Source organism: Chenopodium quinoa, unplaced genomic scaffold (genome assembly GCF_001683475.1).
Source record: "Chenopodium quinoa cultivar QQ74 unplaced genomic scaffold, ASM168347v1, whole genome shotgun sequence".
Taxonomy (NCBI): Eukaryota; Viridiplantae; Streptophyta; class Magnoliopsida; order Caryophyllales; family Amaranthaceae; genus Chenopodium; species Chenopodium quinoa.
In genome coordinates this window covers 2,853,323-2,870,902 of record NW_018742630.1, presented here as the reverse complement: position 1 = coordinate 2,870,902, position 17,580 = coordinate 2,853,323, and the positions used below count along the sequence as shown (strand labels likewise).

The following is a 17,580-nucleotide window of genomic DNA, read 5'->3' as shown; positions in this document are numbered from 1 at the left end:
TGCAAGTGAACTTTCAATTTCTGGAAGGCCGCCTCAGCATCCGGCCCCCATTCAAACCTTGCCTTTTTCTTAATTGCCTGGAAAAAGTATAGGCATTTGTCGCCTGATCGGCTTAGAAATCTTCCCAAGGCCGCCAGACAACCTGTTAACTTCTGAACCTCTCGGATGGTACGAGGCGACTGCATGTCAATGACCGCCTGCACCTTCTCAGGGTTCGCCTCTATTCCTCTCTGATTGATAAGGAATCCGAGAAATTTCCCAGACTCAACTCCAAAGACACATTTCTTGGGATTGAGCATGACATGGTGCCGCCTGAGTGTGGCGAAAGTTTCTTGGAGGTCCGACAGATGATCTTTCTGAAGTTTTGACTTGACAATCATATCATCAATATATGCCTCGACATTTCTCCCAATTTGATCAAAGAACACAGTGTTTATCATTCGCTGGAAAGTGGCCGGGGCATTCTTAAGACCAAACGGCATGACCGTGTAACAGTATAACCCCTGATCAGTGACGAAGGCCGTCTTCTCCTGATCTTTCTTCCATAAAGGAATTTGATGGAAACCAGAGTAGGCGTCCATAAAGCTCATCAAAGCATGGCCGGCTGTTGAGTCGACCAAGTTATCAATTTTAGGCAGAGGGTAACTGTCTTTGGGGCACGCCTTGTTTAAGTCTGTGTAGTCTACACACATTCGCCAGGTGCCATTCGGCTTTTTAACAAGCACCACATTTGCAACCCAGTCTGGGAAGTAACATTGCCGAATGAACCCTGCGTCAAGTAATTTTTTAACTTCGGCGGCTGCCGCCTGACTTCTTTCTTCACCATGGTTCCGCTTCTTATGCCGTACCGGCTTCTTTTTCGGATCCACGGCCAGTTTATGTACCGCCAGATCAGGACTAATGCCTGGCATTTCATGGACTTCGAATGCAAAGATGTCCTTGTATTCTTTCAATAGTTTGTGAAAGTCGTCACCTAGGACTCTCAGAGCAGTCGTCCCAACTTTGACTGTTCGGTCAGGACGCGAGTCGTCTAGGATCAGGTCCGTATGCTCACCAGCCGGCTGAGGGCGGAATTCATCCGACCGCTCCTCTGCCAATGATTGCTATTTTCTGTCTTTTCTTGCGGCCCCCGTCTGGGATGCCTTTCTCTTCTTGCCGCCTGCTTCTTGAACAGGCGCACTCTCCTTGACATTGTCAAGGTCTATTTTTCCACCACTCGACCCAGTGGCCATAACAGTGGGCTTGACATCCGAGAGATAGCACTCTCGGGCCATCCTCTGATCTCCCCTTAGGGACCCGACTGTTCCATTATCCCTCTCAAACTTGAGCAACATAAGAGATGGGATTATAACAGCCTTGGAATTATTCAGGGTTGGTCGTCCCAGAATCATGTTGTAGGCCGAGAGTTCTTTTACTACCAGGAACCGGACTACCATGTGTCGTCCTTCCCCTTTTTCGCCCAGGCGATGGGTAAATCCACTCGTCCCACTGGGTGGACTCCTCCTCCTCCAAACCCTACTTAAGGGTGAGATGTCGGATGTATGCAATCAGTCTGATATTTTAGTTTCGACAGACATTTGCTACTAATGAGATCTGAGGAGCTTCCGGTATCTATGAGGATTCGGCCAACTCTCTGGTTGGCCACTTTACATTCAATAACGATAGGGTCGTCATGCGGCCCTCTTACCCCTCCTAGATCTTCTTCAGTGATGAAAATCTCAGGAAATGAATATTTGGAGGGCCATTCTTGGTGAACGGAATTTACATCTAACCGCCTGATATTGTCTTTGTTGCCCCTAATAGTGGGGCCGCCTCCTGAGAAGCCGCCTGCAATGGTGTAGACGACTGCATCATCTGTATCGGAGCTGTCGGCCTGTTGATTCTTTTTGGTCGACTGCTTTTTTGAGGAAGTGTTCCCCGTAGATTTCTTGACATAAGTGTCAAGATCACCTTGCTCAGCCAGGCGGTCCAGATACCGCATGAGACTGATGCATTCATTGGTGTGATGACCAACATCTTCATGATAATCACAGAATTTTTCTTGGTTCCGGTTGTTTGCAGAACCCTTCATGGGGACCGGCTTCTCAATTGAGATCCGTCCCTTGATTTCCTTTAGGATAAATTGGCTATCCTTGTTAAACGCATACTTTGGGGAGTATGGTTTGAATTCTTTTTTCTTTTTCTGGGCCGGCTGTTTAGAGGAATCAGCCGCCCAGACCTCTTTTCTCTTCTTGTCTTTGTTTGACGACTGTTTCTGTCGTCCTTCTCTTTTGTCGGACCTTTTCCCGTCTGACTGTTTTACCGTACCACAAAGATCAGTCGCCTGTATATAGGCTTCCGCTTCAATCAAGGCCTCTTGAAGAGTCGCCACCCTCTTTCGGACCAAATCAAATTTGAAGGTCGACCCGTCTTTGAGACCTCTGAAAAAGTCAGTATAGGCTACTTCATCCGGTAACCCTTGAATCTGTATTCTCATCAGGTTAAACCGCCTGATGTAAGAACGAAGCCCCTCCTTCTCGCCCTGCTGAATTGTTCCTAAATCAAGGGTCGTCTTCTTCGCAGGGATGTTCATGGCGAAGTTGGAGGTGAATAAGTAAGCAAGCGTCGTGAAGTTATTTACACAACCAGTCGGCAGGTTGCCGAACCATTGTTGTGCGATTCCTTTGAGAGTCACTGGGAAACACTTGCACCAAGTGGGATAATCCAACCCTTGAAGGTACATCAGGTTGGTGAATGCCATCAGATGGTCTTCTGGGTTAGTAGTGCCGTCATAGGCGCCTACTAATACATTTTTCACTTTGGCCGGCTGAGCGGCTTCAGTAATTTCCTTGGAGAAGGCCGACGGCTGTTCACCAAGTCTAAGCAACCGTAGTTGCCAGTCCATAGGTTGGACATTTTTTGCTGCTTGTCCACCAAACGGAGGTGGCTGTAAAAAATACTGTTGTTGCGGTACAAACGGTAAGTTTGGTACCGCCTGGTCGCTATGAAAGCCGGACTGACGGGAGGTGCCGCCTGACTGACTCTCATGATACGACTGAGTATGCCTCATCGAGGTATTTCGCAGACTGTCTTGGAAGTTTGAAGTAGAGGCCGACTCTGACAATCGGTCACTCTTCTTCTGCTCTAGCAGTAGCCGAGCGTCTGTGTATGATTTCCTCGACCCGTCCGCCTGAATATGACGAACAGGTTTCCTATTTCCTGGAGTAGGAAAACGGTATTTTTTGAAATCAAGGGCAGGTGGCTCCCGCTTCCTAGATTTAGGATGAGGAGTCGCCTCTCGCCCTTGAACTGGCTTCCTCTTCTGTGAAGTGGAGGGTTTCTTAGCCGACTGCTCCTTGTCCAGAGCAGGCGGCTTCTTGTTGATCAACTCTTGAATTTCTCCCTTGAAGTCCCTCATGAAGGTCATGAGTTCACTCCTTGTGATGGGAGCAGACCCATCAGTCGGCTGTTGCCGAACAGGCGGTGCGCCTGCTGGCTCGCTTCCTGTATGAAGATGTTCCCGTTCCCTCCTTTCGGTATGACGGGTACGTCGGGCCCTTAGGGTCCCGTCTGAAGCTGTGTGAGCTTCAACTTCAAATTCATTCTCAGTATCGTGGTCCGACTGAACTTGAGGGTCGTCTAGGGGACGCCTCTCTTCAGAAGTCGGTACAGACTTGGATGCCATCTCAGAAGTACTCTCCCCACAGACGACGCCAAATGTTTCGGGGTTTTCTGATGTCCTGCGGGAGAGTTACAATTCCGAGACTGGAACCGGACGCCTGTACCTGCAAAACAACGGAGACTCCTTGTGGTGGGAGCTCCGCCTCCAACGATCAAGTTAGTACTTGTTTAAGGAGTAATTAATGCGGAAATTAAAGTGATTGGGTCTCTCTAGGTGAGAGTGTTTAATGTAGGTAATCTGCTTTTTTAGCGTGATCAGCCTATCATCTCTCTTAATGAGGATTAAGGGAGGTATTTATAACCTCGGGAAACGTGTCAATCTAGGTTTAGGTTAACCTTGGGCTGATTGGGCTTCCCTCGGAAGTTGGGCCTAGGTGACCGGTTATCCCAGGTGTCATGGGAAGGACACGCGTCGTGTCGTAATTGGTCCATGGTGGACGGATCATTGCTTGACACGTGGCAGGCTCCTATTGGCCCATGTGGCGGACACATGGCGGAACTTGATTGGTCCACTTGTCAGATGGTGATTGGTGGGAGCAAAATCCCCTAATCAGTTATAATGTAGAAGTTTCTAATATTTAAATTTAAAAATTGTTAAATATGGTAGTTCCCACCCCCCCCCCCCCAATAATTTATTATGTTTTTTTATTTGTTCCAAGGGAGGAGTAAATCCAAGTAAAAAGGAAAAATAACAAAGCAGGAATTGATGTTAGCAACGTTTTGTTTTTAATAATAGTTAATAGAATTTTCTATAAAAAATACGAATTGGTTAATTATTTTTTTTAAAAAAAAAATTAGACATACTGACGGGATACTTCGTATAATTTAGAGCCATTTTTTCTTTTGGGGAGGGGTGCAACTTGCAAATCTTGAACCTTATCAAGTCAAAACCCCTCTACAATTGCAAATTTGCAACATTTGAGCACCAATTCTGAGCTTCCCCAAGAACAACCATGTCCATTTCCTCGAGCTCTCTCTCCCTGCATTCCCTCACTCCAAACCCAAAATCCAACCTTTTCTCTCTCCTCTCAAATCCATCTTCCTTACCCACCTCATACTCACCCAAACGCCTCGAAATTCGATGCGCAAAAAGGTCACAAAGAACAGGGAAGTTCCGTTACCCATCAGAGAAGAAGAAGCTTAAACAAATTCATAAACAGAAAATGGAAGTTAAGGATAAATTTGAAGGGTTTTGGAGATTATCTAAACTTGGTGTTGAAGTTGATAAAGACCCTGGTAAAGATTTTCTTGGTGTTTCTCATGCTCTCCTTGAACAAATTGCCAAAGTTCTTGAATTCCCGGTAAGGTGAATTGAACATTTAATTACACCGAACAATGCATGATTTTGTCGTAAATTTATAACTTAATAAGTACCATTTTGGATAATGTAGTTATTTTTTAGCTATGTTTTGCAGAACCCTTGTTTATTTGATGCAATTGAGAAAAATGAAGTATATTGGGTTGTGATTTTTAAAATTTAATTTTATTTTAGGTGCTTAATTGTGGGATTTGAGATTTGAAGGATTAAATATTATGATAATGTGTTGAAATTTGTGTATTAATGATGCTAAATTGGTGCAAAAAAGTTATCCTGTTTCAACTTTGTGAATATTAGTGTTTGAGTGTATTGAAGTTTAGCTGCTTCTATCTTTGTTTGCAGGTTGCCTCTTTGCTTCCAGCAGAAGCATTTACAGTGGTTAGAAAATCATTTGACGCGCGAAAGGTATACTTTTCCTAAATAGTATATTTATCTTGCATTCAATGTTTATAGAGGAGAAGATAATGTATTAGAGGTGTGTCATTCAGTTTATTCCTTTTGGTTAGAGAGTATTTATAGGGGCAAGGAGCATGGAGTTTTTGTGATCTTTTGGTTAAGAGAGTTTTTCAATGATTTTCCTGGTCATGAAGTACAAAGTTTTTTGTGATATAGAATTTATAGATTGCTTTGTTTTATGATTGAGTGAACTGGTGATGCACGAATCCGAACATTAAGCTCCTCAATAAAGTGACTGATTGCTCAAGAATGATCTAATTTGCAGATAAGCCTGAAACGGCTGAAAGTGATAATTCTAAAATGATGGGTTACTTTTGATTCTGTAAGTTGCACATTCTTGTCCTCATGCGAATCATACCCACCCCTGCACAGATAAATAAGTGCCATTTGTGTTAGCTCTTTACTTCCTTAGCCCCTTAGGAATATTTTTTCTAATCAAATTGGTGGTCTTGTAAGTTGTAACTATGTGTTATTGTTGTCACCCCTAGCTGGGCCTAAGGGCATTACACATGATTTGTTTGTGTTCTACTTGAGCATTCCAATCTATAGATTAGGGTAGTTTATTACTCCCTCTATCTCCTTTTATTTGCTTCAAAAGTCCAAAGGGGTAGAGTTAAATTTTTTTTAAATTTTTTGGTTAAAAGGAGTTGATGCGAGAGAAAAGTGGGGTTAAATGTAGTGGTTGTGGGAGTAAAGTTGTGTCCCCTACAGCCAAACTAGTAGGGGGCAAAGTTAAAGGAACGACCTAAAAAGGAAAATGGGCCAAACATTAAGGGATGGGGGGGGGGGAGTAGTAGTTGTAGTACCCTAAAATTTTGCAAGAAAAAAATTCTAGAGAAGGACCATAAGGTAAAACAAGATCTTGCCTCTCATTGCATAGGTGTTGTTACAACATTTAAACCCTATGTCTAGAAGTCATGCTATTATAGCAGAAAATGCGTTTGTCCTGTTGGTGGACAATTTTCTCCTTTGAAGGTAATATTTTCTTTATGTTGTCATACTTCCAAAGATGGTGCATGTTAGGCCTTTTTAATTTTTGTTTTCTCCTTTTGTGAAAATTTTAGGCATCTCTTGATGATGAATTGGTGATTTATAACACGTGAAGGTTCCTAGAGCTCTCTTACCTACTGGTTTTGTGTTCTTTATATGTGTTCTCAGTATGATGCTATGGTATCTCAATAATTTGTGCACTTTAGGGCTCTGTATTAGTGCATGTTTAATTTGTGAGCGTGGTTTAGTTAAATATTACTTGAAAATGAAGATCATGTGAGTCGCCCTGGGTGATCTGGATTGTCGTTGGACTTATACATGTGTTATCGTCATGTTTCTTTCAGCTATTGAAGACACCTAAGTTTGTTTACACAGTTGACATGAATGTCGAGAAGCTCTTAAGTTCTGAGCCTCGGTTATGGGACTTCATCTCTGAAATGGAGCCTAAGGTTGGACTTGTTGAGCATATTCCCCAAGAAAAAGCTGTTGGTGATTTATTCAGTTTATTAAATGACTGCAAGAAGGATCTGGAAGGTACAGTAGCAGGGGATGCTGATAGTCACTGCAATATTCCATCTCACAAACCAAAAGTTGCTGTTGTTGGAAGTGGTCCTGCGGGTTTGTTTGCTACTCTTGTGCTTGGAGAACTTGGTGCTGATGTTACCTTAATTGAACGAGGTCAACCAGTAGAACAAAGGGGACGTGACATAGGTGCATTGGTAGTTCGTCGGATAATACAATCAGAAAGCAACTTTTGCTTTGGGGAGGTAACTTTATCAACCAAAAGTTTGCCTTTTGTGGCATTTGTTGTCTCTTATAAACCCATCTATTACAATTTTCAGCAAGCTTATAGTAATTTGTTGAAATATTTATTAGGCATTTGACCTGTTAACGATTGAATCTAGAGAGTATCAATAATTAGATCGCAAAGGCATTTCAAGAGCTCGATCGTGCTAGCTGAAAATTAGATAGTTTGCTAGAAGGGCTGATAATCTTGGTTTCCTTGGCAGGGCAATATGAAGGTGTAAGGCTCTTTGCCTGCACTACTATCAAAAGAATGTTTCCATTGAGCCAATTGCTTAGAACATAGAAGAGAAATATCAATCTAACAAGCTGGTATCAATTCTATTAAAGGATATTATGCTAAGAATCAAGATGATCCTTAACCCTTCACTACAACTGAAGATAGTAGTTTATTAATAAGATCTAGAAGGATTAAAAAGGAAAATACAAATTGAATTAAGGAAAACAGTAAGATATGATTGTATTAATAACAATAAAGATGAGAATCACCAAATACATCCTAACTTTTGAGAGGCCGGTGCTCTCCGAAATCACAATTTCTCTCTCATTTTTTTTATTCAAACCCCTCAATATGCTGCCTAGCCCTTTTTATTACCTGATAAATGACAATTGCCTGACTTGCTCTTAACTCTAAAACACTAACTTTCATAAAATTACTAAATTATCCTTCTCGTAACTAACTCTGGAGGATATTTCCTCTGCTGTCTCCCTTTCTTCTAGCATAAGTGACTACGGTGGGAGACTAAGATTGATTGTTTGCACATTAGAGAGGGGTCGTACCTTTGATTTTAGGTCTTAGGGTGCTTTTTTAACAAAGGCTGGAATCTGGATTGTTAATTTTGAGAAGGATGATTCCTTCGATAGTCTAAGTATACAGACGGCAATTGCTCTAAACTTTAGTTACATGCTTCTTGTTCGATTTATTGCTTCACAACAAGCAACTAGAATATTATTGCCAATTAGAGAGGATAAACTCATAAACATATAGACCCTATTGCCAAAAAGAATATATTAAGAACATATTTTTATTTGAGAATTTCAAACCATAATTGCCAAAGCCATGGAGCATGGAGGAAGAAAATTTCTAGATCGAGGGAAATAGTTATTATGAAATGTTACCACAGAAGTTGAACACTATCTGACTTGCTTGAAGGACTTTGAAATCTAATCCTATAATCTTACATCTTAGTGTGTTTTTGCTGCATAAACTAAAGCAGTCTAATGGAAACTAAGACTTAGTTTGTTATCCTTCTCCACAAGTTATGGGATTTATCCCCTTTCTTCCAAAACTGATATCTGATAGCTAATGGACGGGAAGTTGCTAACAACTTCTCATTACTAGAATTGCATGTGTGTGTCAGTGTGACCCTGGATTTCTTCTGTGTGGAAGTGACTGAAATTGTGGTGGTGGACAAGCTCTGATGCCGTATATGGGGGCTCATTAAACATTTGAGAACACATTGTTGAAGATTTTGCTGAATCTGGGAAGGCAGAACCTATGCTTGATGCACTTGGAATTTTTTTTTTTTTTTTTTTTTTTTGGGGGGGGGGGGGGGTTTACAGCCTCTGGAATCTCAGTTCATGTGGATTTGCATACAATTCTTCATATTCCCTCTTGCAGTTTCCAATTTTCCAAGGACCAAAAATGAAGGCTGTGAAACACACAATTACACATCCAAAACTCAATGCTTCATGTTCGCAGGCCTTGTCTCCCATCTCATCTACTGTCCACATGAGCTTTTTTGTGAGCAAAATGTGAATATTCTGGAACCAGATGCCCTCAAAGAACCTACCATTGAATAAAACACAAGTGAGAGAAAAAGGTGATATCAAGTCCAAGGAGTAAATTAACACGAAAGACAAATAGACAGGCTATGATTACAGTCATAAGTGGGGTAAAAATAAGAATAAAATCACTTGATGCACACACATATCTATGTGGATCTAGATGAACCAATGAAAAGTATCCAGTAATGAAATTAACCAGCAGGCAATATTTTCAATCAATTTTGAAAGAAAAAATTGTACTTTGAACCTCCTAAATCACTCATTAGATAATTATTCAATTAATAATCTTAATCACTCCGGAAATAAGACTACATGTTTGGATTTCACTAGGAAATTTTTTAGAATATAAAATCTCCAAAACTAACAAGTAATACAATGACTTATCTAAGGGTTAATAAGACCATCATATTCCCTAATGCTAATAAAAATATTGACCTAGTAACAATAAACAAATTATTAGAATAACCCATATTTATTATTAATGTGAGTGTTCTCAACTTCTCACATCCTATTATACTTGAACTCTTCACTATACCCCAAATACCCACGTCGAATCCTCATACTCTAACATAGGACACATAGACCCTTCATTTTAGACCAAAGTCGTGAATATTTTTCACCTAATAGCCTAGTTGGACACTTGGACATGTACCTGTATCGGAAATGGATACCCGAGTCCAAACACCATAGCTTGCATTCACACCACATATCACCCGCTCGATTGCCACTTGCTACTGTTTCTAGCTTGACTTGTATATCTGCAAGTCGTAAATTATGTTTGTTACTTAGTAGAGATGTTATGAGGAACATTTTTAGATTTTATTTCTATTGTAGTTAAATTTTTATGGATACGTGAATTCTTCTAGATCCAATTCTTGCTTAGTTCATTGTCTGTGCTTAAGAAGAATCCTGGACCACTAACTTAGTGCTACAAATTTTAGTTCTTGTGATCTTATTTTGTTTCATTAAATGACCTTGTGATTCTGCATTGTTTTGAATTTGAGCCATTTTAAGTACTTAAGTGTGGCAGGGTGGTGCAGGTACATGGAGTGACGGGAAGCTTGTAACAAGAATTGGGAAGAACAGTGACAGTGTTCAAGCGGTGAGAAAATCTATCCTGTTGAAGCATATGTATGCTATCCCACCTTTTAAGAGTTTGTGACAGCTGGCTTATTGTATAACAAGCATTGGCCTACTGCAGCCTGGCATTCTTAGCCGAAGCTTGGCTTTGGCATATAATGAAAGTAATCGTCTCAATTGGCATTTATTAACATTGACAAGTTGAATTCTTCTATCTTTTCTCATTGCTTTAAACGTCAAATTATCTAGTACTTAGTGAGTAAATGCCCTTTATGGATGAGGATGCTTTTTATTGTAAGCAATCTATGCATGAACATGCTTTGCCCCTCCAATCAAGTGTATGGATGGAAAAGAATGCTGGTTAGGAAATGCAAGGCTGAAATGTGGGCCTAATAGATATGTAATGGATTTGGTCAATTGTAGATAATGATGTGGGGTGGAAGCCAACTCTGCCTTTCTTTCTCCTATAGTTCAGTCTTCTCCTTTACCTTGTAGAGTGTATGGTACTACCTCATATTACCATCAGCATCCTCTGTGAAGCTGATAATTAATGAAACCAAAAGTGAATGCACAAAATCTCCATATATTGAGATTTAAGTGAAACATTGGAAATTTCAATTTAGATGTTTTTGACGATGGATTAGAAATTTCAAAAGTTTTCTTTGTTGTGTGGTCATTTCTTTTTCCGGAATTTGAGTTTTTGTTGTATTTATTAATACAGAACACATATTAACTTTCTACTGGTGCCATATTAGTATTAAGCTTCATGATTAGTGAAGAAACTGTTATGAATTAACATAACTATGGCTGAAAACAAAGAATTAAGAAAGAGTTTTTGATTGACATTAATACTATTACAGAGAATAGACAATAGATTTCAAGCATTCCAGTGGCTTGATCACTCCCTAGAGATGACTAAAACCTTCACACAATTTTTTTTTCCATGTTTTCCTTCTCCCTAATTCTGTATTTTAGAACAAACTATCCCCTTCCTTCCCCTCCTAGCAAATCCTAACAGATATACTATGCACTGCCTACATTCTCTCCCAAGGTTGGTTTATTACAGAAACCTATGATCAAGTAACAACACTTCCATCAGCAATCATAATTTAGAGGCTGATCATCTATTGATTGGATGAGAGGAAAGAGGGAGATATGCTTGATTGATTTCCTTGTGCTTATTTTTTTTCCTCCCAAGTATATCTTATTCTTGTTGCTCCTTTTGTTTCCCCTAGAATATCCTGTAAGGCTGTAAGCATACTTTCAATGTATTCCCTTTCATGCCCTAATTATTCATTATAACTTTGTGTTTTTAATGTACAATTTCACTTACAGCTATTACTATCTTAAAACTAAATCAACATGTCTACAGTCAAAGTCCCTATATCATATTGTTATAAAAAAACCGTAAAATTTGACTAATTTGTAACATAGGGAATAAAGGATTGTGTTGTGTTTTGCATGCTATGGGTGGGCTGGATTGAACTATCTATTTAAGAGTAGCTGAGCAAATTGTCTTGTTTCTATCTCAGGTCTTGAGGACACTAGTTCACTTTGGTGCTCCAAGGAGTATTTTGGTTGACGGGAAGCCTCACTTAGGGACAGATAGGCTAGTTCCACTGCTTCGTAGTTTCAGGCAACATTTGCAGGCCCTGGGTGTAAGTCACCTAACCAATCGTGATCTTTTTGGATCAATTAAATATATCACTCAATGTTGTTCCCCCACCCCCCTTTAGTGCTACTGATCTCTTTATCTCAGTTTGTCTAATTTTTCTTATTCTTTGATATCATTAGGTCACAATCAAATTTGGAACTAGGGTTGATGATCTGCTTGTGGAGGGTGCTACTATTAAAGGAGTCAAAGTTTCAGATGTAACAAAAAACCCACCAATCCATAGTCAGGAACTGAGTTATGATGCAGTTGTTCTGGCCGTTGGGCACTCTGCAAGAGATGTATACCAGATGCTCTTATCACACAATGTGGGCTTGGTCCCAAAGGACTTTGCTGTAAGAATAAGCCATTGTCAGTTTGCCAAAACAGCCTCTAACCTGTCTTTCTTTCATTGCATTAGCAAGTTGATATGAATTGCTATCTTCGGACTTGATTAGGATCCTTGAGGGGAGTATAAATTAGAGTTTGGGGAGGGGGGGATGAGTGGATGACTAACAATTCTGTAGAGGATTTATCCCTTTGTGAGGAAGTATGATAGTTATTGGATTTTGGTTTTTTTTTTTTTTTTTTTTTTTTTTTTTTTTTTTGGGGGGTGGGGGGGGGGGGAGTGTGGGGGAGAGGATAGAGGAGAATTTTGATATATTTGGAGGGGGAGGGGGGGTCTTACCATGCATACTAGTGAGCAGTGATTACAGAGTTGAGTACTAGTTTCAACAGATGTGCAATTATGACAACGTGGAACTATTATGCTCCTGGGTCAACTAGAGCCATGTAATGGTGCACATGCATTATTAATACATACAAAAAAACTCTTCTTTTTTTTTTTTATGTAAAATACGATTAATGGACGAGTGAAGTTATATCTATGAACATAGGTGTGCTGACCACCATTGTTTTCAGATTCTGAACCCCTGAATTCCTACCAAGAGAACCTCAAATTCCATTCATAGTTGTAATTACTAATTAGCTTAGACCTTCTTCAAGAGCTGTTTACTGTATATGCCTATTCACTTGCCACTGTAGTGGGAAACTTCTACTGTACAACCCCTAGGCTTTTTTTTTGCTGCTTCTGGTTTTTTTTTTTTTTTTATTATATTTTTTTATTTATTTATTTAATTTTTTTGGTATTTGGTTAAGCTACAAATTAGCAATTGAGCAAGAAAATGAATGGGGTATGTACCTATGTACCATGGACATCCTGAGTTATGGGGGATGTCATGTTGCATTTTAATAAGGCGATATTCTTTATAACATAAGAATCCATGGTGGTAAAAAAAAAAAATAAATAAATAAAAAAAAAAAATAATCTGATTGAGAGTTACATTCTTACATGATAGAATATTCAACTCCGCTATTTTTGGCCCATGGGGAAAGCCATGCCTTCATATTCTACTCCCTCCGTTTCATATTAAATGCAACACTTTCCATTTTCAGCGTTTCATAATAATTGCAACACTACTATTTTTGGCAAGGACCCACCATTTATTTATAATTTCTCTCTCCCACTAACCCCATTTACACATATATTTTATTATTTCTCTTTCCTACCAACCCCACTTATACTACTTTTTTATTATTTCTCTCTCCTACCAACAATACTTTATATTATAAAAAATCCTCTTTTGGGCCCCACCCTATAAATTTTCTTAAACTTTGTGAACACTCTAGTGTTGCATTTAAATGAAACGGAGATATCATTTTTCCTTGTTGAGCCCTTTGTTCCCCTCTTTTCCATGGGATGGGAGAAGTTGGATCTGCTGGTATGTCAGCTGAAAGCGCTATAAATGTGGCTTTTTGATCTTTCATAAGTTTTGCTCATGTTTTGCTAGATTGTGCATTTGTAGATATCCTCATGTTGGCATTCAGTTTGTCAAATCCTGGAAGTAGTTATTGCCTTGAACTAATTTATTGGTGTCCTCTTCTAGATTGGCCTGCGGGTTGAGCATCCCCAGCAACTGATAAACAGCATACAGGTAGTTCCTTTGTGTCCTCTGTTGGCTGTAAATTCATTCGTCATTGATTTATTTGTTAAATTTAATGCACTATCTAATACATTTATGATCTTTTGTTTAGTTACGAATTGATGATGATTGATTTTCAGCTGCAATATTAATGACTTTTCTCTTATGAGAAAGTAACTTTAGTTGTATTTCATCTTAAGTTTAACATAAACTTGCTCGAATAGCAAAATTTCCTGACAGTGGCTAAGGTATTTAGTTATTTACATGTGCATTTTGTTTTTCTCGGGATTGGTTAAATTTTATGAAATTCATCTTTCAAATGTTTCCTCTTTTGAACTGTAAATTGCATTCTCTCTATGCAAGATCTTAGTGTGATTTTAGGTACAGGTAAAATTGCTGTAGTTTTTAGGCCCTTGTATCAGTAATCACTAGAAAATAATAAAGTATCATTCAGTTATCAAAGTAGACAGTTAGTACTTGCTTCCCTATAACTACATGTATTACTTGTATTAAATCCTTTGATAATTCACATATTTTGGTTAAAATTTTGAGTGCCTTATTTCTGGCGTCGCTGCTGCTGTTTTATTTTTTTTCATTGTAAAAAAAGCATATTTTCATTGTTTATTTGTCATTATTAGACATGAATAAAAATTTGTTCATTCTACATTTCTTCTATGATTCTTGTTTATTGTGGGCTTTGTGGCTTATTAGCATGAGTAGTGTTTTGATGTGCAAGACACTGTATGACTGCATTGCATAGTTGTGTTTTGTGCATAAATATCTACTTTCAAATAACTGGTTGGTTTCGTTCGTATATATTGAACAAAGAAGGGTACACTTGCATTCAAGCCAAAATGGTAATATTTGAGCCATGTTGATGAATTTTTTTCTATGAATGTTCAGTATGCTGCATTGGCAGCTGAGGTTCAAGGTGGACGTGGAAAAGTACCAGTTGCAGATTATAAGATTGCAAACTATCTCAGTGGAGAGGGTGCAGAGTCTTCTTATTCGTCTGCAAGCCGTGGTTGTTACTCTTTTTGCATGTGTCCAGGAGGACAGGTACTTCGTACGCGCTTATTTTTTCTATTATATTAGTAGGATATGTTTTTGTAGCTTATTATATGTTTACATTGACTCGACTTAGCTATAAAAATGGTAAACAGATGGGTTAAATATTTGAAATCTTCTAAGATGGTTATTAAATTTTCAATGCAATTGGGAACTAAGTATTAGCCACAGCTTAGATTTGTAGAACCTTATCTATCTTAATTGCATAACAGGTTGTGCTATCTTTGATAAAAAAAAAAAAAAAAAAAAAAAAAAGGGTAAAAGGCAATTCTTTTCTTAAGAATGAAGGGGTAAAAGATTTTCTGTTTCATTTTTATATGACATATTTTATCTTGGTGATTAGTTTCCTGAAATTTTCTTATGAGTTCCCATTGTTAACATTTTCTAGCATGACATTCAGGTTGTTCTCACCAGTACAAATCCATCAGAGCTCTGTATTAATGGAATGTCATTTTCTCGGCGTTCATCAAAATGGGCTAACTCAGCACTTGTTGTTACAGTCTCATCAAAAGATTTTGAGAGCTTAAATTTTCATGGGGCCCTTGCAGGTGTTGACTTCCAGGTAAGCTACTGTTAATCGTATGAGTTAGTTCGTCATTTGGACCAATGCACATCTATCAATTTTTTAAGTTATGCCTTATTCTTTTTTTCTTTTCGGTGATGCCCTTTTCACACATACTTTGAGAACAAATGATCCGTGTTGAAGCTGGATGGTTTAAATATTTAGTTTTAGGCTCGATTCTTTTCACCTCACAAAAATTAATTTCAGATAATGTTACAAAAATTATGCTTGATAGCAGGCTTAGTAGCTATTCAAGCTCCATCAACAATTAATAATATTTACTAATTAGGGTCTAGAAGTTCAGATAAGGACTACTCGAGTTCAATTCAAGTGAAGAACTGCCATGAAATTTTCTCACTTTTGGATTTGGCAACTTCAACTAAGTTGGATACAGTGATAACATTATTACCTCGTATGAGAATTGCGGACTATGCTTCTATTGATATACTGTGTGGAGTCCTACATTTTATTGAAGTCATGCCAGGTGGTGAGTATTTGACTTCTTCTACATATGTTTAATGCCGAGTTTTTCGTAATATAGAGGGAACTTGAACAAAGAGCAGCTGTGATGGGAGGTGGTAATTTTGTGGTTCCTGTGCAGACAGTCACTGACTTTCTTGAAGAGCGAACATCAGGTAGAAAAATCAGTGAATCTATCGCAACTATCGTTCCCGTGTTATCTTTGCAGCTCATCATAATTCTCCATTTATCCTCAGGTATGTGTTTGCCGCAATCAAGCTATCGCTTAGGAGTCAAGGCTTCAAATCTTCACGAGTTATTTCCTGCTCACCTAACTAAGGCTCTGCAAGATTCTATCTTGATGTTTGAAAAGGAGGTTTGCATTATCAGACTTACAATTATGATGATGTTTTGTTTTTCAGTTAAATGCAGATTTTGTTCTGAGTCTCACTAAATTCTGTATTTCAGCTCCCAGGATTTATCTCAAAAGAGGCTCTTTTACATGGAGTAGAGGTATTCTCGCTGATCGATGTGCCCAAGTATCTGTATTTTGTTCAAATTATAATGTTACTCAATTTGCAACATTTATTTTTTTTTTAATTAGAAATGATCCTACTAGTTTCTGATTTGCGCTCTATTGATTTTGTTTAGACGAGAACGAGCTCTCCAGTTCAAATTCCACGAAATAGCACCACATTCGAGAGCACAAACTTAAATGGACTATATCCAGTGGGAGAAGGAGCAGGATTTGCTGGAGGAATTGTTAGTGCAGCCGTTGATGGCTTGTATGCTGGTTTTGCCGCGGCCAAAAATCTGGGGTTGATAACTGCTGATATTGAATCTCTTTTAGGCAAGGCACAGAATTCCGGAATTGCCAAATATTGACAGCCACTACTTACACATGTAAATGAGGGTAGGTTGAAAGATTGAATTACATTATTTGAAAATTAGGGATTACAACAATAACATGAGTGAATAATCATGTGAAAATTTTTGGTCTAATTAAGTTTTACTATCAGAGAGTTTCTATCTCGTGTCGCAGGCGAAGATGACTAGTTGAGAAGGGTTAAAGGTACTGTCAATGTATTTGTGTTCACTGTATAGGGATTTTGTTCAATTGAAAAGAAACAATTTTTGTAAACGAAATTGTGATGTGTTTTATTATTTCTTGTGCGTAAAGATATTCTTTTTCATTGATGTTTAGATTAGAGCCCATTTCACCTAGCATATGAAATAACCAAAAACATATTATCGAAAAAAAGTACATATCTAGTCATTAGAGGTGTCCACCGTGCGAGTCGTGCGAGCTGGGTTAGGGTTAGGTGGGTCGCGGGTTGGGGTTTCATGACACACGGCACGACACACGTAGGGTAGGGTGGGCCGGGTCGTGGGTTGGGTCGGAGAAGTTGGACACACCAGGGTTAGGTTCGTGGGTTAGACGAGTCGTGGGTGGGTCGAGCTGGGTTTGTGGGTTAGACGGATCGTGGGTGGGTCGAGCTGGGTTTGTGGGTTAGACGGGTCATGGGTGGGTCGAGCTAGGTTCGTGGGTTAGACGGGTCAAGGTGGGTTAGTGAGTTAGGGTGGGTCGAAGGGTGGGTTAGTGGGTTAGGGTCGGGTGGGTTTGTGGGTTAGGTGGGTTAGGGTCGGGTGGGTTAGTGGGTTAGGGTCGGGTGGGTTTGTGGGTTAGGTGGGTTAGGGTCGGGTGGGTTTGTGGGTTAGGGTCGGGTGGGTTCGTGGGTTAGGGTCGGGTGGGTTGTGTGGT

The 17,580-nt window shown here is 39.3% G+C and overlaps 1 protein-coding gene across 1 annotated transcript; it reads left to right on the top strand.

Annotated features, from left to right (window-relative positions):
* Positions 1-4,330: 4,330 nt before the first annotated feature.
* LOC110721875 (uncharacterized protein Cbei_0202-like) lies at positions 4,331-17,050 on the top strand. The gene is made up of 13 exons (XM_021901094.1): positions 4,331-4,961; positions 5,321-5,383; positions 6,769-7,191; positions 10,047-10,118; positions 11,629-11,754; positions 11,891-12,103; positions 13,694-13,741; positions 14,633-14,788; positions 15,198-15,359; positions 15,901-15,994; positions 16,076-16,194; positions 16,287-16,331; positions 16,470-17,050. Exons 1-13 carry the CDS (start codon positions 4,614-4,616, stop codon positions 16,701-16,703), a joined length of 2,103 nt encoding a protein of 700 aa, XP_021756786.1. The 5' UTR covers positions 4,331-4,613; the 3' UTR covers positions 16,704-17,050.
* Positions 17,051-17,580: the final 530 nt, after the last annotated feature.